This window comes from Dermacentor variabilis, chromosome 1 (genome assembly GCF_050947875.1).
Source record: "Dermacentor variabilis isolate Ectoservices chromosome 1, ASM5094787v1, whole genome shotgun sequence".
Lineage (NCBI taxonomy): Eukaryota > Metazoa > Arthropoda > Arachnida > Ixodida > Ixodidae > Dermacentor > Dermacentor variabilis.
In genome coordinates, this window is record NC_134568.1 from 78,077,702 (window position 1) to 78,093,569 (window position 15,868).

At 43.2% G+C, this 15,868-nt stretch overlaps 1 protein-coding gene across 3 annotated transcripts in view; it reads right to left on the reverse strand.

Moving 5' to 3' along the window:
* The window catches only part of BicC (protein bicaudal C), a 161,485-nt gene that overhangs the window by 116,009 nt on the left and 29,608 nt on the right, over positions 1–15,868 (reverse strand). For all 3 annotated transcript variants that reach the window (XM_075690386.1, XM_075690379.1, XM_075690393.1), the window contains exons 2-3: positions 4,971–5,017; positions 2,319–2,388 (exon numbers count right to left, since the gene is read on the reverse strand). In XM_075690386.1, the coding sequence (XP_075546501.1) occupies positions 2,319–2,388; positions 4,971–5,017 (117 nt within the window). The remainder of the gene's footprint in view (positions 1–2,318; positions 2,389–4,970; positions 5,018–15,868) is intronic.

Here is a 15,868-nt window from a genome sequence, read left to right on the forward strand (position 1 = left end):
CCCCATCATTTTTTTAACATTATTATTTTAAAGGTAAAATACTTCTGTCATTTCGAGAGTACTTGCAAAAATGCTCAGGAGGGCTGCCGTGTAGTATCTTTATTTAGCGCCGATAGCCAAACCTATGCGGAGCGCACCGAGTTATCCCTCAGACTACGCGTACGCATGTAAGGCGCTTCCAACAGAGGGCGACTCGGTAAGTCCTCGCCCCCGATACCGACATCGTATAGCGACGGCCCCGTCGCTTCAGTGTTGTTAAGGTGACGGGCCCCGTCACTGTAGTGCGGATGTTAAAGTACCGGGCCCCGTCGCTGTAGTGCAGATGTTAAGGTACCGGGCCCCGTCGCTGTAGTCACTGCCCGCCGTCACACTGTCGTTTGACATTTCAAAATTTATGAAAATGCCCAAACCATTGCAGTCAGTCCGTCTTCATTATATCATAATCACACTCATTTAATCATGATTATGCCGCCATTGCCACGCCAACGTTGTGCTCTCAGACAGTCACTCTCATGCACACATCGTCATACCGTTATTCCATCACAGTTGTGCAATCGTCATTTCAGTTTTTATAATGCGATTGTCATATCGTCGTAGCTGCACCATTTTCGTCATACAGTGGTCGTTGTCCCATTTCTTTCATGCTGGCGTCCTTCACACTGTCCTGATAACATCATTACAGGATAGTCATCTCATGCCAACAATGTCATTCCGTCTTAGTCTTTCCATTGTCAGCACTTCATCGTACAGCAGTCGTGCCATCCTGGTAATTGGCAAATTTGCCAAGCGAGTACCAAAGCAATGTCAACCGATACCGGAGACAGTGTATCGTATATAGCCGAAGCAAGGAACATAGCGGAATGGCCATTACAGATATTAAGCAAACGTCACATTATCAATATGGTGGGTCGCTACACTGCTCAAATGCTAATAGCATTACCATCAACAGTCATCGAGAGAGATAGGTTCTGTAATTTTTGCATTCCGCCCACATTGAAATGCGGCCGCCATGGCAGAGATTTGATCCTACGACCTCGTGCTTACGAGTGCAAAGCCATTGCCGATAAGCCACGACAGTGGGCCAGCCCTGGTGTAGCAACAGAAGCTTTGTCAATGCCACCACGCATCCATGATATGATCAACATAAGGTAACAAATTATTGTCTGACAATGAAGTTTACAAGCTTATGCTAGACATACGATATCATAAATAAATATGGCCTACAGAATTCAAGTAGAATCAACAATTTTGAAAGAATATATTGATTTATGGAACATTTTTGACATCACAAAGCAGCACAAGGGCTAAGGGAAGCACAGTGGAAGGCTCTGGATTATAGTTTTACCACTTGCAGTTCTTTGACGTGCACCATGTACAGAAGTGTTTTTCCATTTACTAATATTGGAATGCGGCCATCATGGCAAAGTGACCCGTGGACTCGTGCTCAGCCACAAAATTGCATATACACGAGCCACTGCAATTAGGGTTAGTAACACCTTGTATTCAATTCTTATATAAAAGCACCTGTGTTATTTCTGTAGCACTGCAGGTTGCTTAGGTCATGGAAGAACCAGATGCAATCATTATATGCAACACACTAAAGGAAGCCACTGGGTACCTATCACGCAGCTTGTATTGAAAAAAAACAGCGCAGCACGTGGCTTTCAATACACGCCATGCCATCTGATCTAATCATGCTCGCAGTAAACTGCACATGCGCATTTAAGTTACAGGGTTCGTGACCTGCTCACATTTTCTCAATCATCACTCACTATCAGAATTTCGATATAGTACTGTTGGAGCTCTGCAAGCCTTTGCTTTACTATAATGCTCGTCGGTAGCTCAACACCATCTTGCATGAGAAGCAAAAAGACCTCTCATCTACTGATGAGAATTGTAGGGAAGCAGTCTTGCAGCACTCCAAAGGCATGATATTGAAATTCTCAGAAGGTGAGCGACTATCGAGAAAATGCGAGCAGTACACGAAGCTGCAAACACTGCAACTGTACATGGGCAGCAGTTCACCGCGACTGCTGCTAGATGGCACAGCATTTACGAGAAGCCATGTGCTAGGCTTTTTGCATTTCGTTCCATTGTGACAGTATACCATTGTGCACTGCTTGCATTTAGAATGATGCAACATGTTTCCGCATGCCTGAAATAACAGATGACCGATGATTATTCTGGGGAAATCTCAATACATCAGGTTTTCGTTTATGCTCTCATAAAAATTGAAACTTGATCTGTCGCAGTTTAAGTTCAAATAGAACTGCATATGCTTTTATTTTAATGTGTAGTTAACATGTTTTAGTGCTCACCTTTTTTTGATTTTGCACCAGCCTTCAGCTTCGTCGGCCATGAGATAATGGTGTCAGTGGTTTCCATGATCTATACCAGAAGAGAAAAGTATTCTAAACAGTACTTTTAGGACTGAACTGTGCCACCTTGTAAGCACAAAAAAATGGATATGTGCGTTACTAAATTCAGAACACCTTCATTGAAAATTATACAACAGCTGCAAGATTGCCACATAGCAACTCTTGAGCTACACAAATATGCACCACCTCAATACTACAAAGGGAACATTGAAACTTGCACTGTAGCCATGTTTAAGAACCAGTAGGATTGTTATAACCTTTGGTAGATCAAGCAAGATCATGAATTTTACTGGTTGCTGAATGTTACAGGGCCTTCAGTCAGTGATCGGAGTGGTGCTGTAAGTAACACAAGACATAACAAAAAGGACCAGCCAGATGGATAGATGAGTAGTCAATCAGCACCAGACTAGTGCTGTGTACAGAGCAGTGGTGAGCAAGTGCCCTCATTTGTTTGTACCCTCATTTGTACCATCCTCACTTCACCCGCACATTGAAAAATTTGACCGCCCTCCCTCACGCTCTGCGCAAAAAGCTTTACCCACCTTCTCTCACCCTGAAAAGGCTACTATCCTCTTACCTTCCCTTTCCTACAATTTCAAATAGACCATCTGCCCGTCCCGCGAGCCTAGTTTGGGTGAGGAAGGCTCCGCGAGGGTGTCGATGTCTGGTACAGAGGCATTCTCTAGAGGACCGAGCAGACTGAAGATGCAAACATGGACAAAATTGTTGCCATTCATTGGAGAGCCCATTAGGTTTTGTGCAGTGAAACCTGAGTGCACAGCTGGTTGCTTCATGGTCTGTTATGTGATAAAACTGCAAGAAAATGGTGCTGAACCCATTTGAGCTTGGGAATTCTGGAACAACATGACAGAGCATCATCACAACAACAAAAACTGAAAATCCCTCAGCCTATTGGTGAATGAATGTACTGGAAACAGCCACACTAATGCAGGGTGTCTGCCAACTAGACATTTCCAAATTCCCAGAGTTTTCCAGGTTTTCCCCAAGTGCCTTTGCAAAATTCCCTGAGCGACACAGAACTGTTTTATTTCAAGACGTCGCCCGCTGCCGTCACCCTAGTTAAGCATGTTAAAAATGAAAGACGACTTAATTTAGTTCTAATAATAAGGAGTAGCGTTTACTTTATGCAAAAAGAAAACTGAAGGGAGGGGTTAGTAAAAGGCATAGTGAATAAGATATGTTCGAAAAAAAAAATTTTAGAACACATTGCAAATCAATTCGAACATTCTCAAATACGAATAAAATATAGATGCATACAGAAGCAAATATTTTCGAATATGAGCTATTTCTATCAACTGATAGCAAGCTCATTGGTGAGATGCCCAAACTTTGTCACAAGTGAGATGGCAAGTCAACCACAGCTGGCAAGGCAACCTCAACTGTCCTGACATACTCTCAACCCGCACACAACGCCTCAGTGTTGGGTTTGACTGCTTTAAAGAATTTTGTTTTGGATGAGGAACATCTGCATCTCTGCGTCGGCCAACACAGTTTTTCTTAAGCTCAAGCTCCTTCAAAGAAGCCGCGGCACGCTTCCTTTTCAGTTCATTCCTCAGTGCGTAGGTTCTTTCTGCTCTAGTTCTTCCACCACATGTTCGCCTCCTGGGCCATTCGAAGCATCTTGATCAGTTGTACAGCCAACGTCTGCATTTTTGGACTCCTAAGGACTCCTCCCTTGAAAAATGTTGGTCCACCTACCAAAACTGTTGGGTAAATAAATCAAAGATAACTGCGAAGTTCTGCTCATCTTGCCAAATATGTTTGGGCAATTTAAAAAATCCACTACACACACACACACCACACATACCAGACACACTGCCCCTCAAAGAGGCAGGATGTGTGTAGAGTAAGCTCCTGAACAACCCTTTACAATGTAGTGAATGCAGTTTAAATCATGGATCCAGGACTTCAAATAGGTGTGATGTAGTGCTTTAATGCATTCCTCTCACATTTACCGCAAAATCGCCGCTGAACTTTTATGCCCATTCACTGCTCTGCCTTTTCCCTTATTAGCTTTCTCTGCTGCACTGCTCATTTTTTGCTTTGTACATGGCTCTAGGCTCTACTAGTTAATCCAAGGGGATCCAGTCAAGCCATTTATTACAAGTGTATGTGAACCTGTAACGTAAAGGATAATGCTAAAGATATGACATCTTGTCAGCAAAAGTTTATTTTCTTCATATATGTGCAATGGTACAATGTTAGGGTAACATTTTTATGACATGACCTAGCAACTGGACAAGTTTACAATGTTCAATAATTGTTGCATGGCTCTTTTAAAAACTACTTTAATGGGAAAGTCTGCATAACGTCCAACCCTAGCGAGTCGTATACATTCACACACAAGCATTACTTTTTTTTACCCTATTGAAGACCACAGCATGCAACCATTTTTAAAGGAACATGACAATCAGACATTGAACAGGAAGCCAAGGAGAGTAGAAAATAAGGAATTGCGAGCTAACAAAACATGAAGGAAAACAGCAATCAGCATCTATGAAGTGAGTGCAAGGAGGCCCGAGTGTTGAAATCTGTCTGGAACAGCCTTTATACAAACAAACACTACTGCACCTCTTTGAAGAATCCTTCTGCCACAGTGGGTGCATCACAGCCAGTTTCTGCGATAGTGGAAAAAAGAAACTTATAAATGGCTTGCGTTATGAGCTGTCTAGGCATCAGTTAAGAGTGCCTGTGCGCGAACAAGCTTTCTGAATAGCATAATTTCCAGAGTTTTGAGAAAAGGCAGCAAAGAAGTACAAGCAAACACTCATAATCAACGTAGGCTTTTTATAGGAAGTAATGGCTTTAGTCAATAAGCCTCCATCATGTAACAATATTTGCAAGAACATCGAAATTGTGCAACAAAGAGCTTTATCAACCTATCTACATCTGCTGCAGAATTAATGCCTCTCCCAGTAATCTACATCTATTTCTGTCCTGTGTCATAATTCCATCCTATGCTTCAACAATAGTAGCCTAAATAAGAACTAGCAAAGTCAAATGCAGTAACGTCACAAGAGATCTTAAAATCCCTCAAAGGGTCCTTCAAAAGAGTTCCACAGTTTTCAAGTTCCCAACTGCCATGCACCAAGCCTTGTACAGAAGACTCGAATTATAGTAGAACCTCGTTAATATATTCCAGTTATGTCTTCCTGGCTCTTGCACTGAACAAGAAGAAAGGAAACAGATGGCCCGATTTTTATTAGTCATATCATAAGAAGCCAACAAACAAAGACACCAAGGACAGCATAGGGGCATGTACTTGTTAATTGAATGTAAAAAACGATAAATTAACAGAAATGAAACTAGATGAAAAAATTGGCCGCAGGTGGGGCATGTGGGTCTTCGCATTACATGTGCGGTGCTCTTACCAGTTGAGCTACTATGGTGCTGTTTTCTCATCCATTTTCTGGGGTATTTATGTTTATATACTAGAACCAAACCTGGGAGCGCCACCACTCACGGCCTGGACCACGAGTGCTGGCACTGGCTAATACTCCCAGGTTTAGTTTTAGTAGATAAACAAATACCCTGGAAAGTGGATGGGAAAATGGCGCTGCGATAGCTCATTTGGCAAGAGCATCGCACACGTAATGCAAGGACATGGGTTCGTGCCCCACCTGCGGCCAGTTGCTTTTTCATCGGCTTTCATTTCCATTAATTTAGTTATTTAATTCCAATAATAAGAACTCGCAATTTCCCCTATGCTGTCTTTGTTGGCTTGTTATGAAACTGAAACACCAGTCCCAATAAGTTCCCATTGGGTATGTGCATTTACTGCTCATTAGTTACATTTATCTTTCCAGTCCTCAAGTCCAGAAACTGGGACGATGCATCACCCATCAGCAGTACCTATGTTGACCACCACATGACACCCCTTGAAATCCGACTTTTCACTCTTAATTTTGCTCAAGGGAATGTGGCAGGTGCTGCATAGTGAAAATGCACCTTTTATATGGTCAACAACTCCAAGGATACAAATGAGGACTTCCAAAAATAGTTATGTTTTAGTCTGAATGCTCATTAACCACTTCAGACTCAATGCCAGTGGACACTGGCATTGAGTCTTTCACTTTCAAAGTTCAAAGCATCACTTTCAAAGTTAACCAGAAATGATAAGTGAAGATAATCTGGTATAACAAAGCTAAATGCAAGCAATCTATATGCCAAGCATGCAGAAGTGGGCAAATAGTAAGTAATAGTCGAATGCAGGTGCAATTAAGTACCACACCTGTACCGACTAGTGCAAAAAAGACAGCTAATGATCAGAAACAAAGGATCAGCTTTATACACAATATAATTGTCCTTAAAAAACTGGAAGGCTGTCCTCTAAACTTCAGAACACGATTTCAAACAAGCATTCCAAAAAAAGAATGGCTGCATGCTATACGACTAGCTTTCCAAGAATGCGAAACAAATAGTTGTCAAAAAAATATATATACAAGTGTGAAAAGGAGAATGCTTTTGTGCTTCCATTGCAAGGAAGACATCACAGGTTGTAGTGTAAAAGATATAACTGCGACATGACTAGACTGAAAGACTACAAGCAGAAATCGCAGGTTGCCACATAGGCTTCCATCACAAAACCAAAAACAAAGCTTGCATCGCCCAATTTAGTTCTACATTGCTTTGAAAACTAGTCGGAACGCTTCTGTCTGCAGAACAAAGTATTGCAAATGATCAGAATGGTAACCAGACGCATTATTCTGTTGCAAAATATTTGATTAGATTCAAATATTCGAAAATACCGAAAAGCTCATTTTCAAATACGAATAGTCAGTGTGGTATATTAGATTCGTATTTGCAACTTCGAATACTTGCCCACACCTACAAGCATGTAATTGTTTTGCTGGCACTTGTTGCCAAGAAAATTTACACTCCGTGCGAGACGCACTGCTGCATCATCACAGACTGCAAAAAATTTCAAATGCCACCAGATGAGGAAATCCAGGAGGAAAAGTGAATGCAAGGAACTGCCATGCAATGTTAAACCTGTATCTGTATTTAGGAAAACAAAAGGTGCTCTTATATGAATGGACTAGAGAAATGGACTTCTCTACCCAGGTAGAGGGAAGTGCTGATGCAAGCAAGTGCCCGTGCAACTTGATCAGGCAAGTACTTTTCAAAATCGTTACAGGCCGGTTAACAATAAGAACAGACTTTAATAGTTGTTGCATCACTAGGGTTTTGTTGGGGTCGGGTGAAGTTAATGTACGCGACTTATTCAATTCAAAGGCACCACCACATACAGTGGTACACAATTGTAAGCATCAATTCCACACATGATCTGCAGGTTGAAGCAATAATAAGATATTGTTATGGAGAGAACGCATATGGAGCAAATATATGTAGAAACTATTTGCACATAAAGGTGCTGTGGCATACATGCAAGGTTAACTCTTTCCTTACAGCTAGAAATGGGATAATTTTTCGTGCTTTTAAGTTTCGAAGTTTTATTTGAAGATGTGAACATGAAATTGTATACTGATAATAGGTATACAACAATGTCAACGTGCTAAAATTTACAATTCAAATATCGATCAGCAGCAATTGATTTGAATAGATGCAGTAATGCAATTTCACCAACCTTTGTAACCTCTGCAGAACTTTGCCATGCAATGTGTGCTAAATTTGAGGCCACACATACACGTTACATCCACGTTACAGCACACATTGAAATGCACATGGCAGCGTTCCACTGAACTATTTGGCCCGATTTCCTGCTAATGAAAAGCACTTACTGGATTCTATTTATATATATTGCCCTCTGATGCTTCACTTGTGCACGCAAAGCACAGAACATTTCTATTTACTTGAAACTAGCACACACTGTTATTGAACGGTGTTGCGTACTCCAGGGTAGCGTACCGTACTGCTGCCGAGAAGTAGTGACGCCTGCCTATCGAAGCTCGACCGACATTACTTATTGGGTAGCGTGGCGTTGTCGGCGGGCTGCAGGCATCCGGTAGATTATGGCGACCAAGCAGGGGAGAGACGATTTGCTAGTGCGAAACTTGCACTGTTTATTCAAAGGTAGTTGAAGAAAATAAGAAAAGCATGAAGTATGAAGTCTCAAGTAAGAAGTATATCAAAGTACATTTCGGAGCCCCTTAAATAGCTCTCTACAAGTGGGGGCGGGATCTTGCTTCCATTGATGACACGTGACAGGCACAGAGAGAGGGCCCCTCCTCCTGCAATACCAAGCACGGGAAGGAGAGGTCGATCCTCTCATTGACGAATCCGGGGAGAAGGTCGGGTGAATGACCCCTCCAGTGCACGTGGGCTCCGGTTCAGAGAAGGTTGGGTGAATGACCCTTCCGGTGCACGTGGTCTCCGGTTCAGAATAGGTCGGGTGAATGACCTGTCGCCACGTGGTGTCAGACGCCAACCCTAACAACGGGCACTGGCACTGAGCCAGACAGTCTTTTTCAGCACTTTCTTGGGGGGGGGTTTGAGCAGGTTTCTTTTGCATTCCACCTACTCTGGTAATATTTTTGCACAAGTTCATAAATATTGCATTCTCTTTGAATCTTGCACTGGTTCGGAAAACAATTTCTGTAAACAAAGCTGAATTAGCAAGTTATTGCAGAATGCATCACAAATTCTACGTATATACAACTACGTTTTTTTATTCACTGTGATATGCAAACAGTCAATGAGTTATCGTTTATTGCAATTGCACGATTATGCAAATGACTGATATAACAACATTCTATTATTTGAGAAGATAGAATTCGGTTGTTTTATTACAGCTATTAATGGCCACTGTCTTGAGTCAAGCTAACAATGCCACAATGAAGACCCCCCCCCCCCCAAAAAGGAAATTATAACCACCTTGAACTCAGTGTTATGACGGCCTACAACTGGAGAACGCCGCATCAGATGATTGTCATATAATACTCTAGTTTAGCTTTCATTTTGTAACAGCAAATCAAACTACAAAAGCAAACAATTTAATTGCAAAACAAAAGAGAGTTTTAGAATAGGGCCCCAAAGAAATAGGGCCGAAGCAACTATGTTTGGGTTTTGCGTCAGGCACACTATTTCACGGATTTAGCGGGAGCACCGAAAAGCTGCCCCAAAAGATTTTCATCAACAAAGATGGCAGCACCCATTGAAGCGACTGCTCTAACCTAGCACCAAACTGGGCTCAATTCGTGGTAACGCATGAAGTTCGCAAGCTAGAAGTGGCTGGAGTTACCTCTCTCAACTAGCGTGTGTTGAGAAGATCAATTCATTAGATGCCGCCGATTCTGAATTCAATTGATTTCATGGCTCGTAGGCCTAACACTGCTTAGCTTGGCCAGTGAAGGCACACAAAGTTGGTTACTGAAAAATCAGTGCAACTAATTCCTTGCTGTTAATAGAATAACCTTTAGGTAGTGACTACAGTGACGGGGTCCAGCACTTTAAAATCTGCACTACAGAGACTGGGTCACCACATTGACATATGACAAAAATACGAACATATATATGGACATGTTGATATATAAGAATGGTAATCGAGGTTCCATGACTATGATCGTATACGACAAAAGGTGGTGAATATTATAGCGTTTTTGCGATTTCGCTAAGTTCCATGTTTGGGGCCCTCCGGCATAGACGATACATTTTTGTTGCGCATGAATATTTTCTCAGCGATCAGTGATCAAATCTCGATACATCTTGCGTGAAGGTTAGGCTGAAAAGTGGCTTCTTCATAGCGCGTAGCTCGTGGAGAAATGTTTAGGAATTTTTCCCAGAATAAGAAGACAACAAAAGAAATATAGTGTACGTTTGAAACAATACAAGTTGTCAGGCTTACATGAGAAAATACACAAGCATGACAAAAATTGCATGCAGGAGGGCCCCAGACTTGGAACTTTGCGAAATAGCAAAAATAGCATGCTCCATTTCTTCTCATATAAAATGTTTTCCCAAGAAAACTAGAGCGTCTCATGCAGAGGTAAGAGTTATTCCTTTGTGTCAACATATTTGCCCATCACATATAAAATTCTATAGAAAACAAAAAGAAATGGTAATGGGACTTTGATTAGCGTAATTTGAACATGCTCATATTGAGAAAATTTTGCACAATTCCGACAAGACCACACCTTAATTTTTGGCGTAGATGCGACACACATTTAAGGTGCAGCCACTTCAGGCACGCGTCACACCCAATGGCGTTATCATGAACCCTCTGCCGACATGCACTACATGTCCACAATCTACGATTACGCTTCTGAGTAATTGTTGCAGTGAGCGCGGCCCACCCATCATCGGTGAAATAGTGTTGGATCTGGAGGACAATCCCAATTGCTGTCCCCCAGATTTTTCTATCTTGCCGTTGGGTGCGGGAGTTGGCCGAGGAGGACTTTGAGATGAAAACTGGAGGTTTATTTACATTATTTACAGTGAGGGTACAAAGAAATTAACAGTCATAAAGTCATTACGGGCCGGCAGCAACTCTGACGCTGTGGCCCGTGGCAAGAAGCTCAAAAGAGAGGAATGAAGGAATGCTCCCTTGCTGCTCCCGGTCTCTGGCTTTTAACCCCTTCAGTGTCTCGAAGTCGCGTCACGTTCAGCCAATCGGCGAGCCCGCTCAGGTGGAGTCATTTTCGGCCAATGGTAGGTGCCCGTGCGAGTGTACGTCACATTCGGCTCAGAGGGTCACTCCTTTGGCTTCAAATTATTTGTCTGCGGTATTGCCTTCCCGGTCTGCAACTGCCTTCACAAAGGAAGATGGGGGAATTGCTGCCAGGGCTTCACGGTGCATTACAGCTGTCTTCCCTCGGGACCCACGTTACCTGGAACAGTGCCAGGCTTTCGCTACACTTTCGGGAAGAGTCAAGCAGTGAATAGCTCCACCTGCGGCGCACGAGGTGGGGGACGCCAACTCGTTTGCACGTGCCGCGCCTCGGGAACGGGGTAGATGTGCTTCTGCGCTCTTTAATTAGCTGCGACGCGATTCAATGTAGTCTGGTGAACTCGAAGGAGGCTCAGGAAATGGTCCCGTATCTAACAATAGTTCCGAATTTCACCTATCTCAACTCTGTCGTTCAGAACTGCTGAAGGAACTTTCTCAGGGGCGACTTAGTTTCTTTTTCACCAATCTTGTGTCCCCTGATAGCCTTTGGAGACATGGAACATACCCTCAAAAAACAAAGAAAGCACAAAATTTCGGCAAAGCACTACAATCATATTTATTAGCTATAAACCACTGATTTGGTGCCTGTATTCTTGCTTGGCGTTCTCTTTGCGGTTTGATAATTTATGTAACTGGTGATAATTTTTATGCATGCTGTAAAAAGATTCTTTCTTTCCCCGTTTTTAATGTGCTAATGTGTTGCATTCATCCTCTGCGTTGATCCCCCTATGCTTGTACCGAATGTGTATTATATTTCGCATCTGGACCCATCCACTAGCCTGCGGCTATTGGGTCCAACAGTCTTTTGCGTATGCACTGTGACACCTATGATGATGATGATGATGATAATAAAGAAAGAAAGAAAGTTTACTGGAATGGAAAGGTAATGGTACAAAGTGCATTAAAAAAGGCATGGTACACGTTGATGCTTGTGTAGCACCAGACAATGAATACTGTACTGGATTAAGAAAAAGAAGCAGCGGGTAATTGCTCGCTTAGAAGACCGATAAGCATCGAGTGTGATGCTACTTGAGAAATAATGATATTGAAGCTTCAAAGACTTTAGAAGAAAAGAAAAAGAAAACACTGAATCATTGTGATGGCTCAGCACAAGTCGCCGTATAGACGTCGAAGTCCGTAGCTATAACGAAATTATTTTTGAACAGCTCTGATAGTGTACATGCAACAATGGTTGCTTGCGTACGGTCAAATGCTCATATACTGCGGCATAAAGCTCACGGCACGGTGCGAAAACGCTCTCGCAGGGAAAGCGAAACATTGTGCGCGGACATGCATGTAGACGCACAGTCTGTCACCGCAAACCCGTGCGATCGCTGCATTGAAGCTTCATTCCGTGATGCTCCATTTGGTTACACAGACGGCCCACTGTAAGAACATATTGCACATAGTTTTCTCTCAGCGATTGCTACCTTTAACGCAAGAAATCGGTTTGGGGGAATCGATCGCAGCGGCCGCGCGCAGTGTCCCAGCTTACCGTACATAGTAGGTAAAGAGATGGCGTTTGTAAACCATTCTGTACCTTCTGTTTGTCCAAGATTATTACTTTAAAGGTAAGGTGCTTCTGTCATTTCGAGAGTACATGCAAAAATGTCCAGGAGAGCTCCCGTGTAGTATGTTTATTTAGCGCCAATAGCCAAACCTATGCGGAGCGCGCCGCGTTATCCCTCTGACTAAGCAAGTGAGGCGCTTCCGACAGATGGCGACTCCGTAAGTCCTCGCACCCCCGACATGACCACCACTTATAAAGGAAAAGGATCTATAAACGGTGGACATGACGGCCCCGTCGCTACAGTATTGTTAAAGTGACGGGCCCCGTCACTGTAGTGCTGATGTTAAAGTACCGGGCCCCATCACTGCAGTCACTAACTAACCTTTACATTGTAATTAAATGCAAAGACACGAAAGTCAAAATTGCTCGTGTCCTAAAATAGTATATTTTATTTAATTATTTCTAATATCTTTTCTTTGACACCGTAGTGGCGCTGTCAGCGCAAGACACTATCCACAAACGCAAAGCCCTATTCTAAACTCTTCACTCCTGCGTGCCCCAACGCTAACACCCGCAAAGGTCTTTGGGGCCCCTATGCTAAGACTCTCTAATGAAATCACAGTAGTGGCATCAGAACCACACGTGAAAGAACACCTTTGGCCACATATTTACTAGGAGTTATCCAATTAATATAATGCAGGTATTGTAGTGTAAAGCACCCTCACCCTCATCTGCCCTCACCCTCATCTGCCCTCATGTGAGGAGGTGAAGGACGAGGTGAGGATTGCCTTTGGGAAGATTGGTAAGGACAGAAGTTATGAGGTGAAGTCGAGAGAGGGTGTGGCGACGATGTGAGGCTAAATGAGGAAAAGGCAGTTCATATTGTTTAAGTACAGAAAAGTCACTCGGATCGTTTGCATGGTGGGCTTAAAGACAAGTTTTGACAAGCGGTGGCAGAAAGACTCTAGGTCAGCTATATGTTAAAGCCCACTTTTATCTAAGTAAAGTCAAATGGCTGTTGATCTTAGTTTTAGCTAAACCTATTGAAACCGTAACCATTGAAAGCAGCAACGAGAGCCGGAGGAGTCAGACTTTTTGGCGTCACTTCGAGATTATTATTACTATTTTTTAGAGTGCAGCTCTTAAAGGGACATTAGAGAGTTTTAGAATAGGGGCCCCAAACGTTTTGGGGCCCCAAAGAAATAGCGTCGAAGCCACTGCGCATGCGCAAGACGCAAACTGCCTTTGGGTTTTGCGTTGGGAACGCTATTTCACCGATTTAGCGGCAGCCCAAATAGCGGCCCCAAAAGTTTTGCGTCGGCAAACATGGCGGCACCCATCGAAGCGACGGCTCTAACCTAGCACCAAACTGGGTTCGATTCGCGGTAACGCGTGAAGTTCGCAAGCTAGGAGAAGTGACTGCGGTTATCGCTTTCTTTCAACTAGCGTGTGTTATGAAGATTGACTCATTAGACGCCGCTGATTTTGAATTCGATTGTGGATTTTATGGCTCGTAGGCCTAACACGGCTAAGCTTGGCTGGTGAAGGCTAGTAAAGTTTGTTTGCTCAAAACTAAGCGCAACTAATTGTTTGCTGCTTACAGAATAACCTCTAAATTGTAATTAAATGCGAATACACGAAAGCGAAAATTATTCCTATCATAAAATGGTACATTTTATTTAATTATTTCTAATAGCTTTTCTTTGATGCCGTAGTGGCGCTGTCAGCGCAAGACGCTATCCGCAAACGTAAAACCCTATTCTAAAACTTCATTCCTACGTGCCCCAACTAACACCCGCAAAGCTCTTTGGGGCCCCAAACTATTGGGGGCCCCTATTCTAAAACTCCCTAAGTTCTTTTTATCTAAAATTGAAATAAAATTGGCCAAGTAATGTTTTATTTCATCTTATAAAACAATACAACAATGTTTTTTCCAAGGAGCAGTTGAGTACTAGGGACAGAGTTTAACTGAGGAATGCTTTCATCATCCGGCAAGTGCTTGAATGTCTCGGAAGAGTCTAACCATGTCCCTACATTCACCTCAATTTCTCAATTATTAAGGCTCTGTTCAAGCCTTAGAGATTCTTGAGCAGTAATCTCACTTTAGCGTGACTTAGCATTTGCCTTTGGTGTCCCTTTAAGCGCCTGTTCCTACATTGAGCGTCGGCGTCCCTGCGACTGCGATAGTGAAAGAGCGCGAGGAGGAAAGTAGAGAAGGAGCGTATGGCGAAAGAGTGAGGAGGGAACTAGTGTCGCACTAGACTACGAGTTGGCGCCATAGCGTGCGCCGTAGTGCGACGATTACGTCATTACTGAGGCATGCAGCGAGCTCTGGGCGAGCGCGAAACAAAGCGCTGGCATGTGCTTCGAAGCCACATCGCATGCGTTACGTCGCCCGCGCCGCCGCCGCCGCTAGAGAATGCGCTCCGCGCGAGACTTGCGTTCCCATGTTCGCGCTTGCTTTCTGAAGGAAGAGCAACGCAACTGGTGTAATTCAGAACACCTGAAGAGCTGCGCTCAAATTTCGCTTTAGGGAGCATCGTCATCGTCGTGAATTTTTTTTAAACCGATCGTCACCTGTCAGCGCACGTACTTCTTTACCCGAAGTAAACACCCTGTAATTTACCTTTCTTGTTCTAATTAAATGGACAAAAATTTGAGTGAGGATTTTCTGGCACTGATAGCGTTTGTTGACGTTAATTATAGGAAACACCAAGATGAACATGTCGGTAATATAGCTAGAGCTCGTCTACAGTAGAACCAAAACTTGACATATGCGCGAGCTTAAGAATAAAACGGCAATCGAGCGACTTTATAGCAAACATTCATCTTCAGTGTTCTAGCTCAACTTCCACAACGTCGAGCTGCTGCACCGATTTTGAAGAATAAGCACAGCAGAACATTTGAATAGATTAAGTAGTACCTTCGTATGCACGAATTCCAACCAATTCTGTTTTGAAATCCCCATAACCAGCCTGAAACATTTGGCATGAAAAACGTACGCAAGCGATAGGATGGATAGGCGGGCTAGTTGGTAACGCATATATTATAGAGCGCCAATAAAATGAAAGACGTGGAGAAATAAGTATACACACCACAGGCGCTCCAGAGCGCGTGTGGTGTGCGTTTTAGCGATTTATAAGCAAGACAGCTCTCCGCACACCCATTCATGTTCCGTCTAGTTCGCCAGCCATATGCATGCATTGTAAAAAATAATGGTCATCTTCGTGCTTTTAACAAACAATGAATTCTGGGCTTTTACGTGCCAAAACCATGATTCGATTATCAGGCACGCGGTAGCGGGGGACTCCGGATTAATTTGGACCACCAGGG